This window comes from Neoarius graeffei, chromosome 1 (assembly GCF_027579695.1).
Source record: "Neoarius graeffei isolate fNeoGra1 chromosome 1, fNeoGra1.pri, whole genome shotgun sequence".
NCBI lineage: Eukaryota > Metazoa > Chordata > Actinopteri > Siluriformes > Ariidae > Neoarius > Neoarius graeffei.
In genome coordinates this window covers 13,788,911-13,805,071 of record NC_083569.1, presented here as the reverse complement: position 1 = coordinate 13,805,071, position 16,161 = coordinate 13,788,911, and the positions used below count along the sequence as shown (strand labels likewise).

The window sequence follows — 16,161 nt, the reverse complement described above, 5'->3', positions numbered from 1 at the left end:
AAACTTCTATCTGATGTTGAAAAGCAAATCAATATATTGTTTCAACTCTTCAAGTAGACAGTATTTGTTTGAATTTTTGCTTCTGACACTGTAGTTTGTTTAAATTGTAGAACTGGGTATGGTAAAACTTGCAGAATAAAGATAAGCTGAATATTGAGACAAAATACAAATATTAGTTCTCTGATACAATTTTGTGATTGTATTTTAAGTACAATGGCTCTGTATTTTACATTTCTGTTCATGGTGAAACATGGGCGTATTTGATACCTTAATAAATATAGTTTGATTCAAGATCCAACTTCATATTTCGTGAATATATTAATGAGGACATGCTCTTTCCAGTGGGATAATCCTTTTTATGGTAGACCTTGTCATACATGAGTAATATGCATTTGAAAGATAGGCATGACTTTTTTTTCCATTTTTAATGCCTCATAAATCAGAAAATTTTATTTCTTTTAGAAAAATACCTAGTCACCAAAATCATCATCATGATTAGGGATAAAATTAGCTCATGTTTAAAAAGTCATTCAAATTCTTTAAAGCTGCTTTCCGACAATGTCTATTGTTAAAAGCGCTATAAAAATAAACAGCAAAATTTGAAAGATCTGATATCCTTCAATATGGAAATACAGAGGGCCAAAAGTGCTCCAAAGCAGAAACATCTTTTTAACAGCTTTCAGCAAGCTATAAACTGACAAATATGCAACTGTGGATCTTGTTTTATAGCAGTTAAGGACATCTAGTACCCAAGAACAACTCCTGAAAATTTCATCCATCTAGCACAGGGGTCACCAAACTACGGCCCGCGGGCCAGATCCGGCCCGCCACCCCCCTTTGACCGGCCCCCCAGCCCCTCTGCCCCCCATCACTTGAACCGGCCCTATGAGGCAATCCCCAAAAGTGGTCATGGCCTATTTTTTTAAAATTGCTTTTCGGCAAATAATAACATGTCTGCATCTTGTATTTTGTTGATTTTATCAATTAAATTGATATTTAGTTATAAAATGAACTATTCATATTTTCCGAATTTTCGTCATATGCTCGCAATCAAGCAGTGACAGGCAGCGCACGCGCAGAGAACTGTCAGTGTTCAGGACAGCAAAATGGCGAGCGGTAAGCGAAAAGCTGACAGAGTGCAGAGTTTTTAAAGAACAGTGGACCACCGATTATTTTTTCGTTCAGTGTAAGCAGGGTTCGAATTATAAATTTGACCCTATGGGGGTCTCTATTTAAAAAAAAAAAAAAAAAAAAAGCAATGCATACTCGCTCTCCTGGACCAGCGCACTTTTGCGCACTGCAGTGCACAGCTTTCACACACAGGCGCGCGCATGCACGCACCCACACACACACGGTGTTGCGCATATATATATATATATATTTAAACAAATTATATATATATATATATATATTTGTGTGTATATATATATATATATATATATATATATATATATATATATATATATATATATATAAAATTATATATATTGTTAAACAAAGGAAGATCGTTGTGAGATAGAGGACAAGTCTTCTTCGGACTTAACTTCACATTCGATTTCGCAGGCTGCAAATTTCAGTTTGCATGCATAGTGGTGTGGTGGTGAAGTACAGCCGTACATGTTGCGGTTTAATAACACGTTCAATACAAAGTTATGGCTGCATGGTGATCGGAAATGAAATGAGTTTTATTTATATTTATATGGTGATATAGGCTATTCAAGCTTATTATGGTGATATATGACGTATTTGAGAGACTTCCACAGAAAATTAAGTTTGCTTCTTTCATGGGAGCCTGAGGGAATGGGAGCTCAGCTCCCATTGGCTCCCACGTAATTCGAACTATGAGCGTAAGGACCGTGCAGTTTGTCTTGTATGTAAAGAAAGTGTGTCGGTTTTCAAAGAATATAATCTGCGTCGTCACTACGAAACCTGCCACAAAGAGTATGTTAGTTTGCGAGGGCAAACAAGAGAAGACAGGATTCGGAGGATGAAATGCGGACTGGCTGCACAACAGAATGGATTCCTTCGCCAAACCCAGATCAACCAGGCTGCTGTCCGAGCTGGCTATAAGGTAGCTCACCTACTAGCTACCCAGGGAAAGCCGTTTACTGATGGGGACTTTGTTAAAGTATGCGTGCTTGCTGTGGCCGAGGAGGTGTGTCCCGACAAGAAGGATGCGCTCGACGCGGTGAGTCTCTCCGCACCTACTATGACCAGGCGAACCGAAGATTTGGGGGACAACGTGTATGACCAGCTGAATGAGAAAGCGTCAGAATTCGAGTTTTTTGCTTTGGCCATGGATGAGAGCAATGACGTGCAGGACACAGCACAACTGCTGTGATCTATTGCTCATATTATTATAATTTCACTGTTTTTTAAAATGTATTTATTTTATAGGCCTATTTATTTGACCTTTATTAAGTGCTGCATACAATTATTATTTATATTATTAATAATATCAACAGGCCTACCTACAATTTATAATTTTCCACTCATCTTTGCCAGTGTCAATCACCTCAAATAGGCAGATGTTTCTTACCTTGACAGCTTTGATGTTATTTTTATTAGAAAACAAATAAATGGAATATCTGTGGTATTTCAAATTAAAACAAAGTGTGAAGACTCAATTACTACTTTTGCAAACCACTAGTAAAGATAAACAAATATGTGCCAGGAATCAAGTGTTGATATAGTAGTGGGGGATATAGTAGTGTTGATATAGTAGTGTGGGTATAGTAGTGGGGATATAGTAGTGTGGATATAGTAGTGGGGATATAGTAGTGTGGATATAGTAGTGGGGATGGCCGTGCCAGGCTAGTAATCTCTACTACACAATGAGGCCTGCTGGTGGTCATATTTGTCTGGGTCATACAATTCTATGTGATATAGCTGACCCGACCCCGGCCCCCCATCACAGTCAGGAACAACAATGTGGCCCCCAGAGAAAAAAGTTTGGTGACCCCTGGTCTAATGTAAACTTGGCCTTAGAATCGTGGTTTCAGCCTTTCAGTGACAGCCTACTGATGTAGGACTCTCTTCATGGTGGATGTATATACCTCCTTCACTAGTTCCTTTGTGGATGCCATAATTGACTTGCCAAAAGAAACGTATGGTAACAAAAAGTATGGTTGGACTGTTTCTCACTGAATGTGTGCTTTTTCAAACCACACACTGTCAAGGTGGCTCACATTCAGAGACTAATACGGCCATTGGACATTTGCTGTTTCTGCAGCCATTTGTGGTTATGTCTCTAAAAACAACCCTCTGTTTACCTCCTAAGCAGAGGAAGCCAGACTGAACAAGCTGAAACTTAACCACAAGAATGAACTGAACTGTGCAAATCATTGCTGACTTAACAAATATTATACTGGACAGAAACTCTAGGCCAAATTAGTTATGACCCTGACGGTGCTTCATGATATTTTATCCACTTAACTGACTTGTGCAGGTCAACAACAACTTGTGCCGTACTCAGAAAGGAAACAACAACCATCAGTGAGGTTGGGCTGAGGGTTTTGTAAGTAATGCAACAATCCCAAATGTAACTGTTAAATCATATAATAGCTGCTCACCTGGCATCCAACTGTAGGCGAGTCTTTATAAGCCAGATCGGATTGGTGGCCGTGATAGCTGTGAAGCCTGGGGAAAAAGGATGGTCAGGTCAGCCACAGAAATGACATTGTTGCTCAACACAGGTAAGGCTAGTGAAGCAGGCCTACTGTCCTTTAGAATGAAAGAATAAATAAATAAGTTCTTCAGTCTAAAGAAACACTGTGGACTTCTGTAAGATGTTTTATAGTCCGTTTTTATGACCTGCTGTTCTGGCTTATCAAGCTTTTGAAATTGGGGCTATGAAGTGCAGGACTCAGTCAGGATTTATTTGAAAGGACCGTGTGTACCACTCAGAAATGCAGTAATATAATAAAACAGTAACTGGTATATCAGATTTTTTTTAAACAGTAAACATCTATGATTAAAGCCAGAAACACATCTTAGAGTAGCTGGCCACAGCATGGAAACATTGCTTTTAGCTAAAGAAATGTATACACAAAGTAAAAAAATTATAGCGAAAAAAAATTATAATCCCTTTAATTCGTTTAGAGAGCACGTTAAAATTATATGACGAATTAACTGAACTTGAGAGGGCACTTTTGTGCATAATTATGCAGTTATGTAATTATCTATATGGCATGCCGGAAGGGCACGGAGACGTAGTGCCATATGTTTTCAATTATTTTACCACGTGTAGGCTTTCCATAATGACATTCTTTTATATATTAAAAAAAAAGAAAAAAAAAACCCCACCACACACACACAAAAAAAAAAAAATTCCCCCCCACACACATGCCTTGTGATGCAACTGCAAAAGGTTAGTAATGAATATCTGCACTCCAATGTCAATATTCTGTGCAAAAAATAAAATCTGTAAATAGGTTGACCTGTTTTGTCTGGAATAAATATTGTCTAGTAATTCCAGAATTAAAAAAAAAAAAAAGGGTCTAGGTGACCGAGAGTAGGGGTTAGAGGGGCTCTAGACAGGATTAGAGACCTAGAGCAAGTTGGTGAATGAGAGAGCGAGAGAGAGAAAGAGAGAGAAAAATATTGTGTGTCTCTGGCGAGTACTCACACGGGGAGGGGCAAAGCTCCTCCTCACAGCTGCAGGACGGAGCCTGCAGATATGGGGGGGGGAGGTTGGAGCAGGCTGGCTCACAGAGTACAGGCCTAAAATAGACACAGGCTTTTCTGTACCACAGTCACAAGCAGCAGCAGCAGCAGGGGGCGGAGCACTTCAATCAAACCCCACCCACATGACCCATAAGTCCCACCCTCACATGACCACCTAAACTGATCATCCCACCCACATGACCACCTAAACTGATCATCCCACCCAAAATTCCCAAAACTTCTATTTTACCCCTTTTCCTCCCCAATCTCCCAAGTACATAGAAAGGAAGTGAAAAGTATATTCAAGAAGATTAAGGTACAGACAGAGAGAGAGAGAGAGAGAGAGAGAGAGAGAAAGATTGGTTGTCTCTTGAGTTTTAAAGGACATCATTAAACCAGTGCTTTTTGCTTTTATTTAATATGTCTGGAAACATAAAAGTCAAAAGGGTGCTGCTGGTTCAAAAACAAATCACCATTATCTTTATTACAACACTTTAACCTTAATTGGGTTATAAATTTAAACAGGGAACAAAGGTTACAAAAATAAAAATAAGAGGTGAAGTAGTGCAAGTTAAAGGGAGCAGATGCTAACCTTGTCAACCACTTTTGAAAAAATAAATAGCCTATTTATTTTATTATATAAATAAATAAATAAATAAATAGGTGATGAAGCTGTTGACAGTACACATGGTATTGTCCTCACACACACAGAGTTAGGTCCATATATATTTGGACACTGACACAAATTTTGTTTTTTTTTTACCTGTTTACTGAAACATATTCAAGTTATAGTTATGTAATGGACATGGACAAAGTCCAGACTTTCAGCTTTCATTTGAGGGTATCCACATTAAAATTGGATGAAGGGTTTAGGAGTTTCAGCTCCTTAACATGTGCCACCCTGTTTTTAAAAGGGCCAAAAGTAATTGGACAATTGACTCAAAGGCTATTTCATGGGCAGGTGTGGGCAATTCCTTCGTTATGTCACTCAATTAAGCAGATAAAAGGCCTGGAGTTGATTTGAGGTGTGGTGCTTGCATTTGGAAGATTTTGCTGTGAAGAAAACATGCGGTCAAAGGAGCTCTCCATGCAGGTGAAACAAGCCATCCTTAAGCTGCGAAAACAGAAAAAAAACCCAACCGAGAAATTGCTACAATATTAGGAGTGGAAAAATCTACAGTTTGGTACATCCTGAGAAAGAAAGAAAGCACTGGTGAACTCATCAATGCAAAAAGACCTGGGGCCTCATGTACAAAGCTTGCATACGCACAAAAAAAGCTACGTACGTCACTTTCTGCGCAAACATTCGTATGTACAAAGATTGACTTGGCGTGGAAAAGTGCGGTACTCTACGCAAACCTCATGGCTGGCGTACGCACATTTCTGGTGCATCTTGGTACTTGGCGACACTTAGAGGCAGAGCAACGCAACTACATTTAAGCCTACTCAGTCAAGAGTCATGACATAGCGATAAGAGGCATCCAAAAATGCATCGGAACATCAGGATGCGTGAATTGAAATGTATGTCAGTCATACGACATTGTCGAGACACATAATGCGAGACTGTTGGGTAAATGCCAACAGATCCATCAACCATCCCTTCCATATTGTAATTACGGGAAATGAGAAACCCCAGCAATATCATTTCGATATTATTCCCATTGACTATTGGTTAATTAATTAAATTAAAGAATGCACATGCAGGACCATGCATTGCAGCTAGCTTAATAGATCTTCCTCGCGCATTTGCCGCGAGGTGTCAGACTGAAATATTATTAGTTGATGTTGCGTGGGGTAGCCTTATCACATAATTACCAAGATCAATATATGAAACGATTTCCAAGTGCGTACAAATCAGACACAACCGCGGTGTGTGGCGTGTTACACAATGTGGCGCAGCGTGCCAATAATGGAGCGAGACCTGCCGGAGGACCCAGACCCTGGGCCTTACAACGAGGTGCCACAGCGACATGGCATACAAACCCGGCAGTGCTTAATAGCCACAATGTGAAAAGGTAAGGACAGACGGGACACGAGACACCATTCATTTAAGATATTCTTTTAATGTGTTATTCAGTTCCTTCAATTCCTCGCGGATTCCCTCGAGGTTGTCGTTAATCGCTTCTATCCCCTTTAAAATTTCCCCCCTGCGACTCAAGGACCGCGTGCGTCAGCACCCGGCCTGTGGACCCGGTGACAGGGGCAGGCGGTGGAGAAGGGGGGCAGGTGACAGTGACGCTGGATCCGCTCGGCTGGGGGTCCTCTTCCTGCTCGGGTGGGATGGACTGGGGGCCTCCTGTTGTTCCCTGGCACCCTGCTAGAATACATTTGTCATTAAAATCCTATTGTGGAAAATATGTGCACGTTTTATTTCTGGTTACATGTGGCTAGGAATGGGCCTACTAAGAGAGGAAGACATTTCCTCAAATACAGGGTGTCCCCGAAAAAATTTACACATTAGAGCACTAAAGGTGTTTTTTTTGTTTTCAAAACCCATGTAACTCAAATAGACACTCATTGTGGCGCAGGCACTGCGGACGATGCGAATCATACCGTTATCTTGGCTACATTCACATTCAGTGACCGTTGCATGTCTCATAGCATACACTTTGAACATCACTTTAATTGGAGGTGACAGAACAATTAAGTGATGTATGTGAATTCTATTACACTGTGCTAAAGGCAGGGATTAACGCGAATAAATGTTAATGTTAAATGTTAATAATAAATGTTAAATGTTAATTTGATTAACGCGAGATTTCTAACATTTAATTAACATTAACGCGTTAGTAAAAGTTGCCATGTCTTTTACCTAACGCGGGCCTTACTGCAGGTCTATTTATACTAATTAACATATTCAGTGTGGAATAATTGAGGGAGGAGACGGGGCGGGGAACGGGGCTCGTGCATGTGCGCCGAATTCCACGTTGATTGGGATGTACAACAGGAGTGCGCGTGGAAACCTTCGTACGCACTGATTGATACATCCGGATTTTTTTGGTCGTACGCAAATTTCCCGATTTTGACGTGCGCACATATTTAGTGGGAAATCCACGCAGGTCTTTGTACATGAGGCCCCTGGACACCAACAGAAGTCAACAGTGGTGGATGATTGCAGAATAATTTCCATGGTGAAGAGAAACCCCTTCACAACAGCCAACCAAGTGAACAACACTCTCCAGGAGGTAGGCGTATCAATATCCAAATCTACCATAAAGAGAAGACTGCATGAAAGTAAATACAGAGGGTTCACTGCATGGTGCAAGACACTCATAAGCCTCAAGAATAAAAAGACTAGATTGGACTTTGCTAAAAAACATCTAAACAAGCCAGCACAGTTCTGGAAGAACATTCTTTGGACAGATGAAACCAAGATCAACCTCTACCAGAATGATGGAAAGAAAAAAGTATGGCGAAGGCGTGGTACAGCTCATGATCCAAAGCATACCACATCATCTGTAAAAACACGGTGGAGGCAGTGTGATGGCTTGGGCATGCATGGCTGCCAGTGGCACTGGGTCACTAGTGTTTATTGATGTGACACAGGACAGAAGCAGCCAGATGAATTCTGAGGTATTCAGAGACATACTGTGTGCTCAAATCCAGCCAAATGCAGCCAAACTGATTGGTCGGCGTTTCATAATACAGATGGACAATGACCCAGAACATAAAGCCAAAGCAACTCAGGAGTTTATTAAAGCAAAGAAGTGGAATATTCTTGAATGGCCAAGTCAGTCACCTGATCTCAACCCAATTCAGCATGCATTTCACTTGTTAAAGACTAAACTTCAGACAGAAAGGGCCACAAACAAACAGCAACTGAAAACCGCTGCAGTAAAGGCCTGGCAGAGCATTAAAAAGGAGGAAACACAGCATCTGGTGATGTCCATGAGTTCAAGACTTCAGGCAGTCATTGCCAACAAAGGGTTTTCAACCAAGTATGTAAATAAAATGTTTATTTCTAAATTATTTAATTTGTCCAATTACTTTTGAACCCCTGAAATGAAGGGATTGTGTTTAAAAAATGCTTTAGTTCCTCACATTTGTATGCAATCATTTTGTTCAACCCACTGAATTAAAGCTGAAAGTCTGAACTTCAAGTGCATCTGAATTGTTTTGTTCACAATTCATTGTGGTAATGTACAGAATCGAAATTAGAAAAATGTTGTCTCTGTCCAAATATTTATGGACCTAACTACACAGTGTATATCCAGCTTCTAAATCTCACCCAGTTAGTTACTGTATGGGGTCTTACTTTAAAAACACAGACTCATTTACACATTTTGTTGTGTTACAACCTAAAAATTTAAATTAACTTAATCCGGGGTTGTATATCATGAATCTACATAAAATAGTCCAAAAGGTAAAATACGTCACTGTAGCTTACAAATATTCTCCCCATTGTTGTAAAACCCCTAGAATAGTAAACTGCTGCTGCTGCCCAGCAGCCTGAGAATACCATCCCCAAAGTGAAGCATGGTGGTGGTGGTGGTATCATGACAGTCTTGGTCACCGATTTTGGTGGACATATGTTAGGTGGTGGCATTCTGAGATTGTCCAAGATTCTCGCTAGTGTGGCGTTTCAAGAACGAATGGTTGAATGCTTGTTGGATTTACATGGAATTATTGTTGTAACCAGCAGATTAGATTTTAGAACTGATCAAAACAGGGTTAAGGTCACAAGCAGCTCAAAATTTGTTTGAAATAGTTTTTTCTTAAATAGAGCTTTTTAAATAGAGTTTTTTCTTAAATGTTGCAAGTTTGTATTCCTGAACCAGGATGTACTTCAAACAGGAGGGACGCCTCCTGTTTGAAGTACATCCTGGTTCAGGAATACAAACTGGCAACAAGAAGGACCAGACTTTGTGGAGGAGGTATCACCATTGACACAGCTGGTGTCAAATTTATTAATGGATTTAATGGTGCACAGGATGTTTTCAAGAACTTTGTCTCAGATGCCAGAGCCAGGACCTGTCATTAAATCAACATTAGGAGCTATGCATTTTGTCTAGATTCATGACATACAAGTCGATTTCTGTTCTAGACTGTAACACTCCAAAATGCAGAAAAATTCAAGGGTGTGAATACTTCTACAAGAAACTGTTAATAACTGCTCCTTGAGTCTGTACTACTGAAACTCCTGCTTCACGCCTAGATACTAGGTACAGATATCTGGTAGTGTTGCACCTAAAGAAGGTAGACCTAGCCTTGGCTTTCAGGGGAAATGCATAAATGAAAAGAAAAAGAAATAGAAATTGATATACTGTTCATTTCTATATAATATAAAATGGCTAATATAAAGCCATAACATTAAAAACACCTGCTTAATATCGTGTAGGTACCCTTTGTGCCACCAAAACAGCTCTGACCCGTCAAGGCATGGACTCCATGTGATGTGGTATCTGGCACCAAGACTTTAGTGGCAGATCCCCACAACTTGCAAGGTGGGGATCAGAATTGTTCATCCAGCACACCCCACAGACTCTTGATCAGACGGAGATCTGAGGAATCTGAAGGCCAAATCAACACCTTGAACTCGGTGTTGATTGAACTCGGTGTCATGTTGATCAACCATTCCTGAACAACTTTTTGCAGTGTGGCAGCACACATTATCCTGCTCAAAGAGGTCACTGCCATTAAGGAAAACTGTCGCCACAAAAAGGTGTACTTGGTCTGCGACAATGTTTAGGAAGGTGGCATGTGTCCAAGTAACACCCAGAAGAACAGGAGGACCCAAGGTTTTCCAACAGAACACTGCCCAGAGCATCTCTGCTGGCTTGTTTTCTTCCCATAATGTGCCATCTCTTCCCCAGGTAAGCAATGTGCACGCGCACACACACCCAGCTGTCCACATGGCGTAAAAGAAAACATGATTCATCAGACCAGGCCATCTTCTTCCATTGCTCCATGGTCCAGTTCTGATGCACATGTGCCCATTGTAGGTGCTTTCTGCAGCAGACAGGGGTCAACATGAGTACTCTGACTGGTCCGAGGCTACGCAGAAAGCTGCAATGCCCTTTATGTTTTGACACCTTTCTATCAGCAATTAGTCCTCCAGTAGCTCTTCTGAGGGATCGGATCAGCTTGGCTAGCCTTCACTCCCCACATGCATCAATGAGCCCTGGGCACCAATGACCTGTCGCCGGTTCACCAGTTGTCCTTGGACCACTTTTGGTAGATACAAACCATTGCATACCAGGAACACCCCACAAGATGTGCCATTTTGGAGATGCTCAAACCCAGTCTTCTAGCCATCACAATTTGGCCCTTGTCAAAGGCGCTCAGATCTTTATACACTTGCCCATTTTTCCTGCTTTCAACACATCAACCCCTGGACAGGTGTCATTGTAAAAGGGATAATCTGTTTTTCACTTGACCCATCAATGAATTTTTATTGTTACAGCAGACCAGTGTGTGTGTGTGTAAAAATAAATAAATAAAAAATAGATAAATAAATCTCTTTTATACCAGTGGTTCTCAAGTGGGTTCAGGGGGACTTCCAGGGGTCCGTTATTTAAGGGGGAAGGGGGAGAGAAAAGTGTGGTGGAAACCACAACCCACATCAAAAAAATATTATATTTAGGGGTCTAAGCACCATAGTAAAATCAGTCCTAATGTATGGAATGTTTATGAATAGAAAACCAAAGGTTATTTGACAAATTTTAATAATGGTCATAAAATTCTATGCTCAGGGGGTCTGTGGAATTTATTTTGTAGTAAATACGGTCCCTGGCTACAAAACTGAGAACCACGGTCCTAAACTACAATCAATCAATCAATCAATCAATCAATCAATCAATCAATCTGCACTCTGAGAAAGCAGCAGTTATTTTTTCTTTGATTATTTCCAGGAATTTCTCAACTACAAGTCAATTTTTTTTTTAATTTACAATTTTTTTTTTAAATTTTTTTAAATTAAATTTTAATTTAATCTACAGCCATTTGGCCTGAAAATCTGGGGAGGGGGAAGAGAAGAAAAAAACAAACAAAAACAAAAAAATACCTTGGTATGTTAAACAAAAATACTGGATTTTATTTTAACAAGTTTAGTAATGTGATATATATAGTCCGCACAGAACTGTCTCTCAAGCACAGCAATAACTTGTATTTAAAAACGTAATCTGTCACTCAATTAGTTTGTATTTCCTTGACTGTTACGATGAGTCATGGATTGCCAGAAGTTGTTCCAGTGGTTAAATTTAGCCATCAGGCAGCATGTGTAATTTGATAGCTAGTGTTAATCAGCTTATTCTCCAATACAAGAGCTCTCTGAATGAAAATCTATGTTAAAATTCAATAAAAATAATCTGATTCAGAAGAATAAAGTTTGTTATACAGCACAATATGGTGATTTCTATTTAAAACCCTGAATTTTCAAATCTGATTAGCCAGGAGGTGTTGATTCATTTTCTGTAACATTATGATTTACATTAATGCGTATACTGGATAATGTAAGGTATAACACTTTGGATTCCAGCAAAAACAGTGACCTACAATTCCTCTGGAAACAGGATAGATTTACACAGAGAGTGCTTGTGCCTGGTTATCTGAGTGGAGTCCAGCTTTGTTTACAAGCGAAGGCTTTAATCCGAAAAGTTTAAAACCGTGATACCAAGATAACCTTTACAGTCAGCGAGCCTCTTTGTTTGTCCATAAACAAAGAAGTTATATCACATTTATGTTGTGCAGATTCTGTAAGGAGCTTGCATTAAGCTATGATCACTATCTGCCTATAATTTGTTGAGCTGAATTACTGGACCAACATTCCTCATTTCTCTGTTGGCAGGGCAGCATATTGATATTTCTACTACAGCAGTGTCCAAATTCTGGATTGTGACTGATTTTTATATTAATAATAGGTGTACATTATTACGCTCGTTCTACTGTGTCATTGTTTCTATGTGTAATTGCTGATATGGTATCAGATTTTTGAGAGTGAGAGGAATTAAAAAGGAAAAAAAAAAATTCTGTGGCAGAACTTATGGCCAAGTCGGGCTAGGTAATATGTAACTTGCTAGGTAGTGTTCAGGACCTAGCTACCCTGCTTATTTTTCCCCAGTAGTACTTTGTTTACAAAGCCCATTTGTGTTTTTCTCTAAAAGGTAAGCAAACAAGTTTTATCATCACATTTCACACATACTAGAAATTTAAGATGTACATGTGTCTCACACAGATTACTACTAGACCTACTATTACCAATAATACTTCAATAATTCTTTGCCAATATGATGTATAATGACAAGGTTAGCATTTGCTGACTATATTCAAGAAAGCTGTATTATATAAAGCAGCTTTCCCCACCTCCATTTACCTTACCATGGCTTACAGGCTTATTAAGACTACAATCACAAAGATTTATTAAAAAACAAAACAAAAAAACCCTACAAGCTAGCTAGAGTGGCTACATCAATTATATAACCATCATAATCATCATCATCATCATCATCATTAGGAGAATCATGATCATACCAGTGAGATGAGAAGTGACTACCTGAGGCGTCCCGATTCCGCCCGCGAGGACCGCTGCCCACCGCGCATGGCAACCTACATGTTAGCGTAGCACCCTGCTAGCGGCCGCTACTACACACAGCACAGACAGCGTGTGAAGCCAGACTGTTTAGTAGCACACTGGTATGTAATGATTTTTGTCCTCCAGTCCTCAAAAAGGTAGAAGAAAATAAAAAAGGAAAAAAAAAAAAAAAACTAGGAAAGGAAAGCACAACCTAAACTTTGAGGACCTGATTATTTTGCACATTTTTTCCCCCCCTCTCTCTTTTGGCCACGCTGTTTATTAGTAATAAGTGGCACGTATGTAGCAGCAGACTGTACTGAAGTAAATGAATACTAGCACTGGGCTGTACTTCATTTTTGCTTCACATTTAACCAATTCTGGTTGATCATTTTATTAGCACAAGCTCTATAGTGTGTATAAGCTTTCCAAATAAATACTAGCTAATTAAGCCAAGTCCCCCTCCCCCCACCCAATAAACAAATACTATCAAAGTTTCATGTAGGTAGTGTTGATTCTTTAAGTTGACCAATCAGCACTTTGTTTGGAGACATTATTTGCAACAATATCCAGAAATAAATATTTGGCTTCACAAGCTGTGCAATATAAAGCTGGCATTTTAAATTAAGCCCTGAAAGATCCTGAAAGTCTTTAATTGTGCTTTCAGTCTAAATTCTAGATGCTAACAAATGTCATGTTTAAAGAAAATGTATCCAAAATATGGGCCATATTCCATAAACTAACCATTCCCTGTTCACTGAAACACTAAATTAAAAAAAAATGCTAGCTGATCTCTACATCTATATTATTTATGGTACTATTCTACAATTTAAAAGATGTCCATTTTCAAACACTGGTTTTATCCCAAGGTACAAAGTGAGTACTAAAAAGGTCAGTACCATTTTAGTTCAAAACTCACAAAACAAAACAAGCAGTGTAATTATTTAGTATTTAAAAACGGGGGAAAAAAATGTAGCCAAGAACTAGGAACACACGTGTGACTCTTACCTGCAAGGCCGGCAGAGACCATGTGCACCTGCGTGGAGTCCGGCTCGAGTATGCCACTTAGCTTCTCTTTGGCCGTTGAGTAGGACGCAAAGTAGATCGCTCTGAAAAGGAAGAGCCAGACGATAAAGAGCTACGTGACTGCGATTCCAATGCACTGAATGTACAAGACGTGCTCATGGACTTTTAACAGTGTAGCTTCTGCTACATCAATTCACTTTATCCTTAAATGTGTAGTATATGTGGGGTTGCAAAAGGTGCCAAAACGTGCATTCTACGATAAGTGCAAAACACATAAAACAACCAAACGCACAAGAGCAACTTTGGAAACATAACAGCAAAATCAGCTAAAGGGTATATCCATCCATCCATCCATCCATTTTCTACCACTTATCCGGGTCGTGGGGGTAGCAGCCTAAGCAGAGCAGCCCAGACTTCCCTCTCGCCGACCACCTCCACCAGCTCTTCCGGGAGAATACCAAGGCATTCCCAGGCCAGCCGAGAGATGTAATCTCTCCAGCGTGTCCTGGGTCTGCCCCGGGGTCTCCTCCTGGTGGGGCATGCCTAGAGAACCTCCCTTGGGAGGCGTCCAGGGGGCATCCTAACAAGGTGTCCGAACCACCTCAACTGACTCCTTTCGATGTGGAGGAGCAGCGGTTCGACTCTGAGTCTCTCCCGAATGACCAAGCTTCTCACCCTGTCTGTAAGGGTGAGAAGAAGGGTGACCCAGCCACCCTGCGGAGAAAACTCATTTCTACCGCTTGTATCCACGATCTCATTCTTTCGGTCGCTACCTACAGCTCGTGACCATAGGTGAGAGTGGGCACGTAGATGGACCAGTAAATTGAGAGCTTTGCCTTTTGGCTCAGGTCTCTCTTTACCACAACAGACCGGTTTAGTGTCCGCATCACTGCTGACGCTGCCCCGATCCGTCTGTCCAACTCCTGCTCCCCCCTACCCTAATTCATGAACAAAACCCCAAGATACTTAAACTCCTTCACTTTAGGTAGCAACTCCCCCTGACCTGAAGTAGGCACTCCACCCGTTTCCGGCTGAGCGCCATGGCCACGGACTTGGAGGTGCTGATCCTCATCTCAGCAGCAAACCGAGTTGTTGGGGTTTTTTGGGATATACCCTCCTGAATAGTCGAACCTCGGATTGGGATTCGGATTTATATCCCAAAAATACAAAAAACACTCCACCCAACATACTTATATATAAGTAACTTTATACCATACTACAACCTTAAATCAGAATAAGCTGGGATGGTATGGAAATTTTAAATAAAAAAAAAAAAAAGCAGTGATTTCTAAAATTTACTGTAACTTGTACTTCATTACAGACAGAATGAACACAAGATATTTCATGTTTTAAAGTTGCTAGACAAATGCACAATGATGCCCTGAAAATGTGGACTCATTCATCTACAATAAATGATCAAGCAAATCAATATTTAATCCCAGTCTCTGGAGTAGAACCTCAATTAGACCGATTATGCAATAACTACTCGCCACACATTCTCTATTGGAGACAGAGAGGACAGGCACCCTCTTCTTCCACAGCCAATCCTTTGTAATGTGGTTTTGCACTGTCTTGTTGAAATATCCCTGAAAAGGACGTCATCTTGAAGACAGCATATGTTGCTCCAAAACCTCAGTGTACTTTTCTGCATTAATGCTACCATCACAGAAGTGCAAGTTACCTTTACCAAGGGCACTGACAACCCCATACCATGACAGACCCTGGCTTTTGGACTTGTTGCTGGTAACAGTCTGGATAGTCATTTTCATCTTTGGTCTGGAGCTCATGGTGTCCATTTCTTACAAAAAATACTTGGAATACTGATTTGGCTGGCCACAATACACATTTCCACTGTGTGATGGTCCATCCCAGAAAGGCCAACAGTATTTCTAGAAATAGTTAACATAAAGGCTTTCTTTTTGAACAGTAAAGTTTTAAAATTAGGTTAACATGGGGTGGCC

At 40.3% G+C, this 16,161-nt stretch overlaps 1 protein-coding gene across 5 annotated transcripts in view; it reads right to left on the bottom strand.

Moving 5' to 3' along the window:
* slc25a36a (solute carrier family 25 member 36a) overlaps positions 1–16,161 on the bottom strand; it is a 79,187-nt gene that overhangs the window by 16,091 nt on the left and 46,935 nt on the right. For all 5 annotated transcript variants that reach the window (XM_060929788.1, XM_060929817.1, XM_060929806.1 and 2 more), the window contains 2 exons: positions 14,183–14,283; positions 3,573–3,639 (listed from right to left, as the gene is read on the bottom strand). In XM_060929788.1, the coding sequence (XP_060785771.1) occupies positions 3,573–3,639; positions 14,183–14,283 (168 nt within the window). The remainder of the gene's footprint in view (positions 1–3,572; positions 3,640–14,182; positions 14,284–16,161) is intronic.